We start from the raw sequence: 16,425 nt of genomic DNA, 5'->3' as shown, positions 1-16,425 counted from the left end.
AGTATGTTTTACAAAAATGTGGTAAATAATGTAAGTTGAAGATAACATTTTCTTGAGAAAAAACATTGTATGAATTTTAATTTCTCATTACTAGTAATTTAGAGCTAGTTAAGCTAGTAATGAAGGACCTACAATGGATGTGACAGTGTACTTGAACGTCAAACGAGCACAACTATACTTTTTATTCAAGACGGTTCATTTGTACGACTTGATATTGACCTTTTAATTGTATTATGTCTCATTTATCAATTTGTATCAAGAAGTACAAAATATTTTGCGCAAAGAAGCTACATTATCTACATGAATTCCTAATACCACAGTGACGCCACCACAAGAAAAGTCAGATCTATAAACAATTTTTAGTGCTGATAATCATGCCACAATTTGTGGAGGTGTATCACAAGGTATATAAATAATAATTACAGTATCTTGTAAGCTAGCCGCTGAGTATACGACAAGTGACACATTTGTGTGAAAAGGACAGATGAGTTATCGATCAAAAGTATTAATTGAAGGGAAACACGCACATAGACATCGAAATGAAACCCACGGGGGTGGATGCACCGAGGGGGAAATTGCGAACACGAAACTGTGTAATTAGTTTTGGCGAGGGCGAATAATTGAAAATTAATGTCGTATTGAAGGCTATATTACTAAAGTACGAAAAACGAATATATCAATCATAATAATTGTCCGATTTTTTAAATTTAACCTAAGTACATAGATTAGTAAAGATTACTCACTCCTAACAAGAAAATGTACCCAGTTTTGAGAATTGAAATAATTGCGTAAAAAAGTTTTGCCACGTCTCCGTGCTAAAATGTCCCTAAAATATTTGAAATAATTATTTATTTATTACGTAAATTACGCAGTATTAGTTATTTATTCGTAAATTCTTTCGTAATTTCTATTCGTAATTTCGTAAATGTATTAAAATTTCTCTAAAAATGTTTTAATTTGTCAAGAATTCAAAAAAATAACTTACTAAAATAAGCCGTTTGTGGCTTCATTCAATTTCAAGGCGGCGAAGTATCTTTACTAATCTATGACCTAAGTATATCAAATTAACAACAAAGGGTTCGAACTAAACATTTAATCACGGACTCACACGGTTATTGTATTTATATTAACGATTTTTCGTACGTATAGTTATTAGAAATATGTTTATCTATACAAATATCAACCAATATTTAGACCTCGTCGTGGATAGTATTAGTCTCTTCTTGCGTTGGTTAGAGCATTACAGGATTTGATACGGTACTACGACTCAAATAACGACAAATCTATGTATTATTGTTTACATTCTCACATATCATCAGAAAGTAAAATAACCCCGCCTTGGCAGTTGGGTAAAAAAAAAAACTAAAAGCAAAATTATTTTAATCTCGCTCGATCCATTTGTAAAAAACGTGTACTAATTCTAGCTTTTGAAGGTGGTAGAACCCTTTGTGGTTCGACACGGGAGGCACCACCGTCGCACCTATTTCTACCTAATAACAGCAGTGTTAGGGGCTGCTGTGTTCCGGTTTGAAGGGTGTGGTAAGGTAGACAGACTTTTCCGAGGCGTTCCAGCTTAGTCCTCAAAGGTAGCGGCGCATCTGTGGCCGACCTCAGGTAGGAATATCTAACCCTATCTGGGGTTGATTACAGATATCCATGGGCGGCAGTAGCCACTTACCATCAGGTGGACTGCATGCTCGTCTGCTACTCCTATATTATAAAAAAAAAAGTTTTATTTGTTGGCCAGTTTGATAGTTTTCTTACGTTAATTTGTTGTTTACAGATGGGAGCTGGCGCGACGGGCCCAGGCGGTCGGCGGGCACTGGAGCTGATCCTAAGCGGAGGTCTCAAGTCCCTAGCGCGGCCTGCCAAGCCGGTCCGGAGGGCCGCGTCCAGGGACTCCGTGCTGTCGCAACCGCAGCCCTTACTCGAAGGTATGTATGTGATGACAACACCTAAGTTATATGTTTTAATAGTAGCTATGAAGGTGGTAGAATACTTTGTCGTTCGACTCCGGCGGCACCATCACTACACAGAATTCTACATAAAAACAGCCTTTGATCATCTTTGGAGGTGGTGCCTTCGGAGCCAAACCACAAACTTTCAAATGACATGTAGTATATCTGGAAATATAAAACACGAATCAGTCGTCATTTTAATCAGCGGAAATATACTCAAAACTTGATTTACATTAGCAATGTAAATACAGATAACGAGTTCCCGAATCGCCAGTATGTTGACCTAGAGGAGGCATTCGGCGAATACGCCAGTAGTTTGAAGCGCGCGCCGTAAATTAGATGTAATGAGCTCGGTGCAGAATGTATTATGACTAGGGATGCTAGTGCTTGAAATATCGATGTAAATTAGAGGATTTGGTGGACGCACGGCTGTGAGTCTAGATATAAATAACAGGTTTGAAAATATTGATGATATGACAAATTTCACGCAATATTATCTATTTATCGATAGTTCGTAAAAAAATTAAAAACAAGGACTTTTTTTGGGGTTAATAATAAAAATCGGGACCTAGAATATTTCTAGGATTCAAATTTATATATGTAATTTTTTTCGATATTATATCATCTCGGCGGTAATCTGTATATTGATGTGAATATTATCGATATTTAGAGTTGGATGTTATCGAAATTTCGATATATCGTGCATCCCTAATAATAACCGTGAGTTAGAATCAACGCTCTCTCCTAGATTATATGGAATTAAACTGTCGCTTATAAGAGATATAAGATATTATATATCAGCTTATGTCTGCGATTTGTCTGCAGGGTATCTAACGTCCAAATATTTGAAAGGCAGCCAAAATATTCATATCGTGTTCGTCCTTATTACTACTTTCTGCCAGTAAAGGTACTGACGCCGAACACAGTTGCGTTGCCACTCGTAAAGAGTAACGCCTTTATTAATAAACAATCCATCCAATTTCTTGCGAAGATCTTAGTATAATCTTAGAATGAAATTTCTGCTTACTAAACATTGTAAAATTTAATAATTTGGCAAACTTACAAAAATTGGATATGTGACTTTTAATAATGCTCATAATATGCGCCACTTATCGATATCTTAATTCGCAAATCGGCTAACTCCACTTTTTGTCAAAAAGTTTTTTTTTTATTTATTTTGATATCGTTCAACGCTATTTACTATCAATTGGTAATCAATTTTTTTTATTAACCGCGAATTATGCCATTATCCAACCAAAATACATTGAGCGCCGACTTCAGAACTATGTACTAAACCAATATTTATTTCAATTATTTCTTGCTTTGTAGTGACATAGCAGTCGGTTTTATTTTCATGTTTTTCACTTCTTTATACATCTATCATGACGACATTAATACATAATATGACGCATGCACAAAAAACAACTTTACTATAAACTAGCTGACCCGACAAACTTTGTACCGCCTCAAAATCTATTTATCAAATATATTTCATATAAAATAAAGCCTATGTTACTCGTGGATAATATAGCTTTCTAATGGTGAAAGAATTTTTAAAATAGGTCCAGTAGTTTTTGAGCCTATTCATTACAACCAAACAAACAAACAAAGTTTTCCTCTTTATAATATTAGTGTAGATGAAAGAAGTATTTCCGCAACTCACCAGACGGCGTCTAATAAAATCATTGTTGTCTGCGGAACTGTTTCTCGATTAATCAATAACATAAAGGACATCGACCACAATGATAACGTCTTCAGATATAATTATTCAGTGTCCTTTCTACCGGAACGTCGCCTCTGTCCTCACTTAATATTATGCTCCTACATTTTGCCAGTTTACCTTAGAATTGATTTTAGAAATGTTAATTGAATTGGATTTCACGTTTAAAATTCGTATTTATCGGTAAGACGCATTTGGCATACAATTATTTATTGTATACTATATACGTTGATAATATATTTAATATAAATTAATTCATACAGCAAATTAAAATAATAACTGCTTAAATCATCTCGAAGGTGCCCGGCTCGAAGGACTATTTTGACAGTATAATAGAATAAACATGCATAAAATTGACAGAGGCAATTCCTTTTTGATCCATTTAAATTTATCTGGCCATATTACGAGCACTTTCTTCACCATGAAGAATGTGGCGGACCAAAGTTTATAGTTGAAGGTCTGATTTATAAAATTAAAGGTGGTAGAACACTTTGTGGAGTACCATCGCCACACTTCTGTATAATAAAAGCAGTCTTAAGCGCTGCTGTTTTCTAGTTTTAAGGGTGTTGGAAGGGAGACATACTTTTCTGAGGTTTTCCAGCTTAGTCCTCGAAGTTACGGCGCCTCAGATGGCCGATCTCAGATAGGAACGTAATCTTGTCTGGGGTTGATTACTTTACACTTACCATCAGATGGACTGCACGTTCGTCTGTTACTCCCATATTATATAAAGAAACAATATCGTAAAATGTATGTTAAATAAATTATTATTGTCGGCAGGTCTAAGGAAATGCTCGACGGTCCTTGCGCTGACGGACCGCGAGAAGGCGCCGGAGCCGATCCGCGCGCACAACCGCCTGCGCGCGCCCTCCGTCTGCTCCCGATGCTCCTCGCTGCTGTCGCTCGCGGGCGCCTCCGGATCCAGGTGACGCACCTCTCTCACTAACAACACTATAACACACAGCTTAACAAATGCTCGACGGTCCTGGCGCTTACGGACCACGAGAAAATCGGCGAGAACACACCTTTCTTATTCCCATAGACTTCATTGGAAGACGACGTACTACAAATCGGAAAAAGTACTGCGACTGTAGTACTTCTCATGTAGTACTTGGAGTCGTTCGCCCTAGCAACGGAGTAATCACTTATGCTGATTTAATATAGAATGTTTTTCCAAAAGAATTGTATACTATGAAATCGCAGACTCTTCTTAGGCAAACCATCTCATTGAAAGTTTAAAATGACATCCTTCTGCCCGCCATAGATCAACTTTCAGCTTGAGAAAATCTTAGGTCGCAGTCTACAACGCTTACTTAATATTGATGTATCTAAAAGTTAGACAAGAATTACTTTAGTTTATTTTCATAAAGTAATGAGTATTGTGTAACATTTTTAATGACTTCCCAGGTACTCCCTGGACGGCGCCGGCGGTGGCTTCGTCCCGGCCGCGCCGATCAACTGCAAGCTGTGTCTGGAAGACGCCACCCCGGACAAGGTCACGGTCATATCGAGCTGCGGTTGCTCGTTCTGCACTAAGGTCAGTGACACACGGTTGTTTTGTTTGTTATACATTTAGGTGTATCGGTAGATGATCTTTTAGCGTGTATCACATCAACTATACTTGCATAGGATAGCCATGTTTAAAACAGATTTTTTTAAAGTGAGAATTTCATTGTTCACGTTTTCTGATGGGTAAAAATGTGAAACTCGCGTCAGGACACGTGGCCTAATCGAAAATTCGTAAGACGGCAATGTAAACCAAAGTCAAGATGTCTTCCGGTGTCAGCGTAGAAAAAAATATGTCACCAATACAACGTGATGACGAAATGATATGGAATAGGAATCTGGAATCTGGATTCATTTTAAGATGATGGCTACGAAAAAATAAGGTCTTACCTTAACACTTATATAATAACACTAGCTGACCCGGCAAACTTTGTACCGCCTCAAAATCTATTTATCAAATATATTTCATATAAAATATAACCTATGTTACTCGTGGACAATGTAACTTTCGAATGGTGAAAGAATTTTTAAAATCGGTCCAGTAGTTTTTGAGCCTATTCATTACAATCAAACAAACAAACAAAGTTTTCCTCTTTATAATATTAGTATAGATAGCGAAATTATGTGCTAAAAAAGGTTTAACGACTGCTATCCAACAATAACCATCGACATCGATGATATGTGTCCGAGGCAATAATTTTCATCCATTCAAGATACAACGATACTTAACTTCCTAAGTCTGTTCCGAATTTGTTCTACACGAGTTGCGGAACTATATGTCTCGTTTCCTTACAATAGGCATGATGACAAATTTTGAAAACCCCTTCTATAACGTAGGTACATGTCTACCGATCCCAAAAATCGTATTATTTCGGTAATAAATTCAGTATTAACGAAAATAATAACATTTGTTTATAGCCATTTTGAATTAAGCGCGAAAACGCTCGCGAGTGTCATGGCGTCCGTTGGTGACGTCACGTTAGAACATCCCATACAAAATTTAAAGCAATTCAGTGACATACCCAAAAATGACGTCATTCGCGCCCGTTAGCGTTTCAAACAAGATGGCCGACTGCAGTATTTTATACTTTTATTTAATTGAAAATATAATAAATCTTAAAGTTTTTTTTTAAACTGATTCATTTTTGAGAATCCTTTCAATATATAGTGTTTTCTTAAATCATTTATTCTTTGATTTTTTAATACTGTCATCATGCCAATTGCATTTTTAATGAACCAAATCAATGAGAACGTCTACTTTTAATGAGTAATTACGCATTCGAAGCGGACTATATTCCATGCAGCCAAGCTTATCCGGTCATTACTGAATCATCAGTCAAATTACTTGTAATTGAAGTTCAACATAAATCCGCTTAATTTGCCATGATTCGCCGGCAATCACGGTCTTTCATGCGTCATCTGTCTCGTTCTTTGTTACGTGCTAGACAAGGATGGATGTATGTTATTTGTTTTTGTAATACAGTTGACATTTGTTGTCAATCGCTAAGAATATAGTAATTTATCTGAAGTCAGTCAGATGATCTTGACTAAGTTGGAACATCTTGTGTACCCTTCTTGTGTCTCAATTCAGAACTCAGCAGAGATGAAAATTTGTATCCTAAGGCGGAAATAATAAAATGTTCCTTTCGTTATTCTCACGATTTTTCTAATAATTTAAGAGTAGCAGATAATCATGATGTTAAATGGCTACTGCCTCCCATGTACATCTGTAATCGATCGCAGTGATTACAGATGATGGGTAAAATTAGATTCTTACCTGATATCGGCCAACGATTCGCCGCTACCCCTGAGGTCTTAGCTGAAACGGCTCCGAAAAAACATGTTCCCTTACCACATCCTTACCGTTCTACCTAATAACACTGCTGTTATTAGGTAGAAACAAGTGTGGTGGTGCCACCGGAGTCGAACCGAAGTGTGAGCGAGACACAAAACCCGCAACTTTAGTTCACAATCTCCAGTGGCCCAGTTCCAGCGGCGTTCATACGTGAACGCCCTACACGGAGGTTAATGAAGCGCTCGTGTATGATTCATATCGTATCGCCACTAATTACTCCCACTATAAATAGCTTCCCGTGGCATACATTTCTGAATACAATGTACGGATTGATTAATTTAATTTTGCGTGGAGTTGAGTAGTTGTAGGTGGTATTTAAAATTGTTTTTGGTGTTTGCGAATGTGTGAGTTTTGAGGTAGGTCTGGTTTTTATGAAGTAGAAAATGAGCGTAAGCATCGCATTCGAGGGGTCCAAGATTCGAGTCCCAAACTATTTATTCCCAAACTTATTAGGAATTAATTATTTGGCGGAAAACATTGTGAGAAAAAGTCTCAAAGTTATGTGGAGTCCACCAATTCGCATTGCGCCAGCGCGGTAGAGAGTAGATTATCCCAATCCATCTTTGTCCCACATGGGCACGGGCAGCTGTAGGACAATGATTGATTGACGATCATCATTTGATGGCTTGATAATGACGAAGCGATGATGGTCACTGCCTATAGACATGTGTTACATGTTACTATCAATGAGTACTGAGTTGGAACGCTTAATCTCTTCTTTGCCGCACTGTTCAAATCGTAATACTCGTAATATCGTAATTTTGAAGGTGGTAGAACCCTTTGTGGTTCGACTCCGGCGACACCACTGCCACACCTATTTCTACCTAATAACAGCAGAGTTAGGCGCTGCTGTGTTCCGGTTTGAAGGGTGTGGTAAGGGAGACAGACTTTTCCGAGGCGTTTCAGCTTAGTCCTCAGGGATAGCTGCGCATCTGTGGCCAACCTCAGGTAGGAATATCTAATCCTCTCTAGGGTTGATTACAGATGTCCATGGGCGGCAGTAGCCACTTACCATCAGGTGGACTGTATGCTCGTCTGCTACTCTTATATCATAAAAAAAATACATACGAAAGGTAAAAAAATACATAGTTAAAACTATTTTGCAACTATTTCAAATGTTTAATTAAGTTTAAATCTTTAGACATGATTTAAATCCGCAAAGGATTTTAGAAAATAACAGGTATTTTGAAAGACTACACAGATCGCATTCAATTTAATTATATAGATTTCACACTATAAAAACGTTGTAAAATATAAACTATACAATAAAGAAAGTGAATACAATAAAAAGATGATGACAATAATTTTGAAACCTGTTTTTGCGTTTCGGAATCGAGAAATAATTTGATTACGATTCTTTATATGGACGCATCATTAAAACATGTCAGTTTAATGATGAGTTGGTCCTTCGAACCGGATTGTTTAGGTTTTTTTTGTCCTGATTAATTCGTCCAGTTTTACAGTTTCCTCTTAAGACTTTTGCATCTTTTGTTTTAAGACTTTTGTGATTTTTGGATTTGGAAGTAAGAGATAATCTCTGGAACTGATTCCATATTGTTATGGTATTGGGTGTAAAAAGTGTTCAATGGCGGTGACGTAATCGACGTATGCGAATGAAAGGTTTGCAAGTCTGAAAGTAGCAACTTTGTGTTTTCTTCCGGCAAGAGTGGGAGCTCGAACCGCTCGGCTAGCTATCCTGGGAAGTATGTAGCAAGGTCCTGAACGCCCCAATAGTGTGGAGGCAGTGTAAACTGTTTCTCTTGGACAGAGTTCGTCAGTTGCGATTCCTTGGAGAACCCAGGGTTCCAGGGCTTGACAACCCAGATAGGTACGGTACAGAGTACCCTTTGAGGGTTTCCCCATACTAAGGTTTCCCCTTCGACACAAAAGGTGTGTAGAACGTGGGCGGAGTCGCTCAAGGTTTAATATAATAAAATCGATAAGTAACGTATTAATATCAAAAGTGGAGCATTCATTGATTTGTGAAATATACATATTTATTTGTCGGTTTGTTTATGTAAAAGAAAGTTGTGTGGTAATTTCTAATAACCCATGTCTAAGCTGTCAGTCAAATGATACGACGTTTGGAAAGTTTTAAGAATGCAATTCTTAGAAATATTTTGTTTGTTTTTTGAATTACAATATTAGTTAAGGCTCGTAGCGCTGGGCGTTTACGCGGCGTTCTAACGCCTCGTACTCGGACGCCACCGCCACTGCTTTTATGCGACGCTAAACAACTTACTATTTTCAAAAACATACCATAGGTACCTACTTCATATCTTTGGCAGTTTTTTAATTTAGCTGACAGAGACTCCATAAGGCGGCAGTGACCACTTACTATGAGATGGCGGATTTGAAGGTGGTGAAGAACCCTTTATAGTTCGACTCCGGCGGCGCCACCGCCACACCTATTTCTGCCTCATAACAGTAGTGTTAAGCGCTGCTGTGTTCTGGTTTGAAGGATGTGGTAAGGGAGGCATACTTTTCCGAGGCGTTCCGACTGCCTGTTCCTTTGCAATGCCTACCTTGCAAAAAATTGAAAACGTACGTGAAGATTTTATCGCTGCGCTCTGAGGAATGACTTATAAAGATTGCATTCTTGGTATTAGTTCCTCCACCATCATAATTTAACAAGCTTCAACATATGCACATCCATGGAAAAATCCATACGGACACAACTGGGTTAACATGATCATTACAAGATAGTGTGGCGTTAAGTGTGTTGGTCGAGAACACGATCGGACGTTTACAAAAAATCTTGGTTGAATCGTGATCGAAAGCGTTCAGAGTGATCGTACAGTTATCTATAAATGTACATATATGAATATTATTGAACTGCTGTCTGTCTATTCGCATTGATTTGAGGAACAGTTGAATTCATATTTAGGTACTAGTTATTGTAGCAGGATTGTTGTTGTAAGTTGTGGAGGCATTAACAACAGAGCTTTTTACAATATTGCTAAACTGTATTTTTAAACGACTTCTCAAAGGAAGAGAGGTTATCTATTCGACACGTATATATATTTTTTTATGTATGTTCAGCAATTTTTTCGCGATGCCGCGGCCGATCGACATGATTGTAACACCATTGTATGCGGCTAGTTTCACAGGGGGTCCCATTTCGTAGAAATTTGAATATTTTCACCAGTTTTCCCGGAATATTGGAAAAACCTGATTTCTTTTAAACTTAAGTAACCCGAGTATTTCTTAAACAATTTCAATTTTCTTTTTTTCATATGAAAGTATTAATACATGAGCGCCGACTTCAGAAATATGTACTAAACCCACATTTATTTGAAATATTTATTACTTTGTAGTGATACAGAAGTCGGTTTTATTTTTTTGTTAAAAATTTTGTTCTGAAGAGTATAGTAGAAAGATAAACTTATTCGAAGCGTTTCCGCTTAGTCCTTAAGGATAACAAATTACAAAGGATCTGTGGCAGAACTCAAGTAGAAATCCACTTTTCGTGGGGATTGATTGCAGATTTCGATGGGCGGCAATGGACACTTCTCAACACTTTGTATGCTCGCTAGCTACAATTCAATAAAGAATAAAAAGTGCACAAGTAAAGTAGAGTTGGGAGATTAGTATTGGTAGTATAATTAGTTCCGGCATCGTGTGTCGATTGCTGCATTTAGAATGCATGTAGGTCGTACTCGGAATCACACGATGTTGTTGATGTTGATTCCGAGTGATCTGGATCTGTTACTATGCTAGCGTATAAGGTGATTTACTTCTCTGAAGGTGGTAGAACCCTTTGTGGTTCGACTCCGGCGGCACCACCGCCACACCTATTTCTACCTAATAACAGCAGTGTTAGGCGCTGCTGTGTTCCGGTTTGAAGGGTGTGGTAAGGAAGACATACTTTTCCGAGGCGTTCCAGCTTAGTCCTCAGGGGTAGCAGCGCATCTATGGCCGACCTCAGGTAGGAATATCTAATCCTATCTGAGGTTGATTACAGATGTCCATGGGCGGCAGTAGCCACTTACCATCAGGTGGACTGCATGCTCGTCTTCTACTCCTATATTATAAAAAAAAAAAAACTTCAGGTGTAATGGAATTTGGACTTATTTCGTAATGGAGGTGGAAACTATAAGGAGACCACGGTGGTGAAGTCAAGTCATTTTGCCTTTATAATAGTAATCGTTATAAAATTATTTACAGGGAAAACTCTAGTATAATTATATAAAATGCATAATATAAAAGTACATTAATCATGCTTTATAGTTATTTATTATTTTAAGTGGAATTGACATAAAAATAAGTGTATTATTAATCAATAGTTTATTATTAATAGGGACTAAGAATAGGGAATAAGGGACTCAATAAAATATTATTGAAGTATGATCATAGAAATTACCTGTCGTTATGACAGAAAAGTAAGAATAAATGTATATATTTTCTGAAGAAAAAGTAGCCTTCCTTAAGTCTCGTAACAAATCGGCTTAGCTCGAGAAAAAACAAAGTTTGTTTTTACATTGTTGTTTTGTGAGTAAGCCGTAAGAACGTTGAATTCATATAATCCCTAACCTGAAATTACAGACGGACAGTAGAACATTTATTTCTGCAATTTAATGACTTTACAAATTTGTATTTTCTTCAAAACATGTATTGTCTTCACAATTAGCCTTTTCCTTTAGTTTGTCATGTGCTAATAATAAGCTTCATTATCCGATGATGCAATAATACAGGGCGTGTTGTTTTTTTTTTCAAAATAAACTCGTTCGATTCCCGATTTCAGATTAAAAAAAAAACTAATGATGCAGCTTTAGTTTAGCTCGTAACTCCTTTCAGTTTTTTTCGCTAATCCATCTAGTTTAAAATTTAAAACTGAATATTCACCCTGTATATATGTACAAGCCTAATTAAAGTGCCAATTAATTAGTGAATATGTATGTATAATGTATGTAAATGGTGTTATTTAGACTAATTGTATTTAAATTCCGGTCGCGTTAGTGCCCAAGTTCTAGGCTATCGGACTGGTCTGATCTGAACTCGGGGGTCGTTCACCCCTGGACACACATGCCAACATATTGCACGTAAGCTTCGCATATTATGTATAACGGCTTCATACCGTCATCATGGAATAACTTCTTGAAATCGTATTCGTAAAATAAATTGATGTATTCGATATTAAGACCTGTAAGAAGATTTAAGTTATTATTATGGGAGAACTATTAATATTCAAAGAATTTTGCTATTACAGTTAATATTATTTATATTCTATTGTACCTACTGCTCGAAATGTTCATACAATTGAATGGAAAAATTTGTTAATTTTCCATGTCAACACGTTTTTGTACGAGACCAAAAATAAAACTTGTACAATTTGTGTTCAGTAGGAAAAACATACTTCACGGTTCGTTGAGAATTGTTTTGAGTTATAAATAATACAATGTAATTAATAGTTATGTAACGAATGTTGAATTTTTCATAGATTAGACTTCACATACCATTGATTTTTCAAAGATTTATTAAGTATGCAGGTTTCCCCACGATGTTTTCCTTCACTGTTTATTGTGTAAGCGAGTGCTAATTAATTTGTAATACGCACATAACTTTGAAAAATCATCTTTACGTGTCTGTGATTTGAATCTCGGATCCCTTGACCGAGACGCCGTGTTTCTTAACCACTAGGCTATCGGGAATTCGGGAATACCAGCGCGGGAAGTAAACATTGCGATTGTTTTCATTGTCACGGCTGCTCCACTCTCGGAATTGGCACGCACCACGTAACAAGTACGTGCGGATTCTTTTTTTAATTCCGAGGAATTTACACGGGGCCGCGTTTGTTTTGTTTGTTTATTTCTAGATCTGTGCGGACCGTTCTCACTTTGAATTTAATTCGAAATGTTTATAAATATTGATGTATGATGAATACACACTAAGATCTAGAAAAGTAAGGAAGAAGGTGTTTTAGATGTTTGCTTGGCCTGGCATCGTATCCGAAACACTGTGCCATAAAACAAACACATTTTAATGTTGGGCGAATAAACAAATGTTAGGTATTTTTTTATAAAAATAGAAGTCGTTTTCTAATTTTAGACGGTCATTTCAATTTCATTTTTCTTTATTGTTACGAATTCATGCAATGCAAAACAGGACAGTGTTAGACATAATTCGTAGCGATATGGAAAATTTTGGATGTAAAAAATGCCCAGGTCACCTTGTAAGATCTGGTATAGTAAAAAGAGGATAGGTCGTAGTCGTAATGGAAAAATACTAGCAAAATAGGTATTTCGCTTTTAGGGTTCCGGACCCAAAGGATAAAATTTTGCCCCTATTGCTAAGCCTCTACTACCTGACCGTCTATCCGTCTATCACAGGCTCTATCGCATGGACCGTAATAGATACTGGAAAATATGAGATAGTTTTTTCTACAATAGCCGCTATAACAGAAAATACTGAAAATAAATCGAGGTCCTACACTCATTGATCACTCAGTAAGTGTTCTCTTACTGACTGATCATCACAAAGCCTAAACACTAGCTTAGGTTCTGTGGTTCTAGCTTTACCAAAAACTAGAACTACGAACTTTGACCAATAATTACATTTTATGATGGAGGTTGTGGGTACGTATTCGAGCCAAATCGCGTGAACAACTAGTATTTCTATAGACGTCTCGTCACAAACCAGACAAATGGTGATAAGTGTGATTCAATACAAACACATCGCCGTAAAGTGGGACACGTTGTCGCATTGTCATTTGTCTCGAAACGTTTCAATTTGTTGTTGCATGTTCAAACATATGGGAATATAATGTATAGGTACCTACGTTGCTTCAATGAAGATTGTTAACCAAAATGGCGGATAATGTAAATGTGTAAAAATGCAAACTAGAGTAATTAGAGTATGGGGCGAATACAAAAATTTCGATAATATTTCTTTTCAAAATTGTATTTTTTACGATTAGAGGTGTTTTTCTAGACTAGTATATTGAATGTAGAGTCTGCTTACTACACGTGAAATTAGACTTTAGAATACATATTAAGTTTAGTTATATATCTATTTAAGAAAGTTAGAGACTGATTGATGGACACGCAAAATTGTGTACTGCTAATAATTATAGAGAGTTGGTATGTAATTTGAACAGTATAAAATATTATATACATTTATTCACTGAACTTTCTATATTTCTACATTTGGTCGGATTTCACTAAATGTAATATTAACATTTGCAGTTTTATGTCCACACGAGTGTGATACGAATTTAGGTCACCCGGGATGACCCCACTGCAAGCAACGTATAAATAAAGGGACTCAAACCTGCCGCCGACATTTCAAAATTTCAACACACATTTCGAAAGATAATCCTTATCATAAATGTATGACGTCACCATGATGACGTCACGTTGCACGAAATCGTAAAATAGTTTCGTGCGCTGCTATAACTGTTAAATTTATTTAAGTATCTATAAATATAGAAACCCTGACATACTAAGTAACAATTAAAATGTGTTTGTATATTAATTAAACACATTACTTACAGTTATAAAACAAAAAACTCGACTTTTTAAATAATTATTTGAAAGGGAAACTAGTATGAAATATATAAAAATAGATATTTTAGAATATTAAATATGCGTGCGTAGTAGGTACGACTTAGGACAAATGTAGAGTTGTTTAAAAATTCAGATAGATGGCGTGAATTTCGCTTAATGGCGAATCGAATATGTGCAATGGTTTATATTTTTCGTCTCTATGTAGGTATTCATAGATAAAATAAAAATTACGAAATTATTTATTATGTTTATGTTTATTTCTTGTAACACGAGTGCAGTCACAACACATTTCTTATCATATTTTTTGCCAAAGATTCAATGCTGTCATACCTATTTTAAGTTGGAATTAAACGAGTTAATTAGCGTAAAGTGGAGGTATGTGTACATAGATTATGTTATCTTATTAGCATAGAGGCACGAAGTCTGGGTAATTCAGTGGTCACTAGGCTATTAGCAATATAAATTGGTTAGGTTATTTGTAAGTCCTGGTTGTCCAGAATTTGAGGACTAGGACTTCTATGAATTTTCAAAATTGGAATACGTCTACGACGTTAATCAGATCTCTTTTGTTTTTTTTTAAAGAACTCTTAGAAACATTTTATTATGTAACGGGTACTCACGATATGCGTTTTTTATTGCCGATATTTCGACCCAGTTGCATGGATCGTGGTCACGGCGAAACTCATATCGTGAGTACCCGTTACATAATAAAATGTCTCAATTCCTAATTCCTAATTCCGATAATTTTAGTCTAAAATCATATAACTCTTAGAAAGTATATTTCTTCAAGATGTTTTACCGTTATAGAATTATGCTTAGCGTTCCAACTTCGTCTGAGGTGTAGGGCATCTATGCCGACCTGAGGTAGGAATCTAATCTTATCTGGAGTTGATTACAGATCGATCCAATGGTGACAGTCACCACTCTCAGGTGGACTGTATGTTAATTTACTGAATATATTATATAGATTTAAAAAAAATAACTGGACTGCCACCAGGTGGACATTATGGTTAATTTATTAAATCTACTCGTATATAACAAATAAATATAGCGACCAAAGTATTCCATGTTATACTGTCAGTCTAGAAACATCTAAATTAATAAAATAAAACCTTCAACTTGTGTACCTATAATTTTCAACCGTTAGTGTTATTATTGTTTTTGCGAAGGTTTTCATAAAAAGTAGCGGTGTTGCTAATTGCTGAACTACAAAGTTTTATAATCTCCATTTTTGTTACGTAATAAATGTAAAGATACGCTATTTTAGTAGCACGAAAAGGTTAAGAGACTTGTCTTTGTATGTTTTCTTTTTTAATAATATTGGAGTAGTAGACGAGCGTACAGTCCACCTGATGGTAAGTGGCTACTGCCGCCCATGGACATCTGTAATCAACCCCAGATAGGATTAGATATTCCTACCTGAGGTCGGCCACAGATGCACCGCTTCCCCTGAGGACTAAGCTGGAACGCCTCGGAAAAGTCTGTCTCCCTTACCACACCCTTCAAACCGGAACACAGCAGCACGTAACACTGCTGCTATAAGGTAGAAATAGGGGTGGTGGTGGTGCCGCCGGAGTCGAACTACAAAGGGTTCTACCACCTTCAGATCACCACATGGAATCATGGAGCGGCAAGAAAACCTAAAAGTGAATGTTGAAGCGTCATTAATACACGTTATTAAGTCCTATTTAGCTCCTTTAGGAGATGAATCTGCTACATCCATTGATAGTGCTCATCTACGTTGAATAAGAAATTCTTACGAAGATTCCATCCTTCTAAAATTCTAAACAAATTGATTTAAGCCGTGCGGTGTCTAAGGCAGTGTTAGACTTATTAAGTAGGTGGCGCGCAAGTTTTAGGGTTCTGTACGCAAAGAGTAAA

At 36.6% G+C, this 16,425-nt stretch overlaps 1 protein-coding gene across 3 annotated transcripts in view; it reads left to right on the top strand.

Moving 5' to 3' along the window:
• The window catches only part of LOC140756210 (probable E3 ubiquitin-protein ligase RNF144A), a 152,971-nt gene that overhangs the window by 80,302 nt on the left and 56,244 nt on the right, over window positions 1-16,425 (top strand). For all 3 annotated transcript variants that reach the window (XM_073091663.1, XM_073091662.1, XM_073091665.1), the window contains 3 exons: window positions 1,784-1,934; window positions 4,459-4,603; window positions 5,086-5,215. In XM_073091663.1, the coding sequence (XP_072947764.1) occupies window positions 1,784-1,934; window positions 4,459-4,603; window positions 5,086-5,215 (426 nt within the window). The remainder of the gene's footprint in view (window positions 1-1,783; window positions 1,935-4,458; window positions 4,604-5,085; window positions 5,216-16,425) is intronic.

Source organism: Epargyreus clarus, unplaced genomic scaffold, assembly GCF_041222505.1.
Source record: "Epargyreus clarus isolate Ecla_fem2 unplaced genomic scaffold, WU_Ecla_fem_2.2 ptg000034l, whole genome shotgun sequence".
In the NCBI taxonomy this organism is placed as follows: domain Eukaryota; kingdom Metazoa; phylum Arthropoda; class Insecta; order Lepidoptera; family Hesperiidae; genus Epargyreus; species Epargyreus clarus.
The sequence above is the reverse complement of the archived record's forward strand: the minus strand, read 5'-3'. Positions and strand labels throughout refer to the sequence as shown.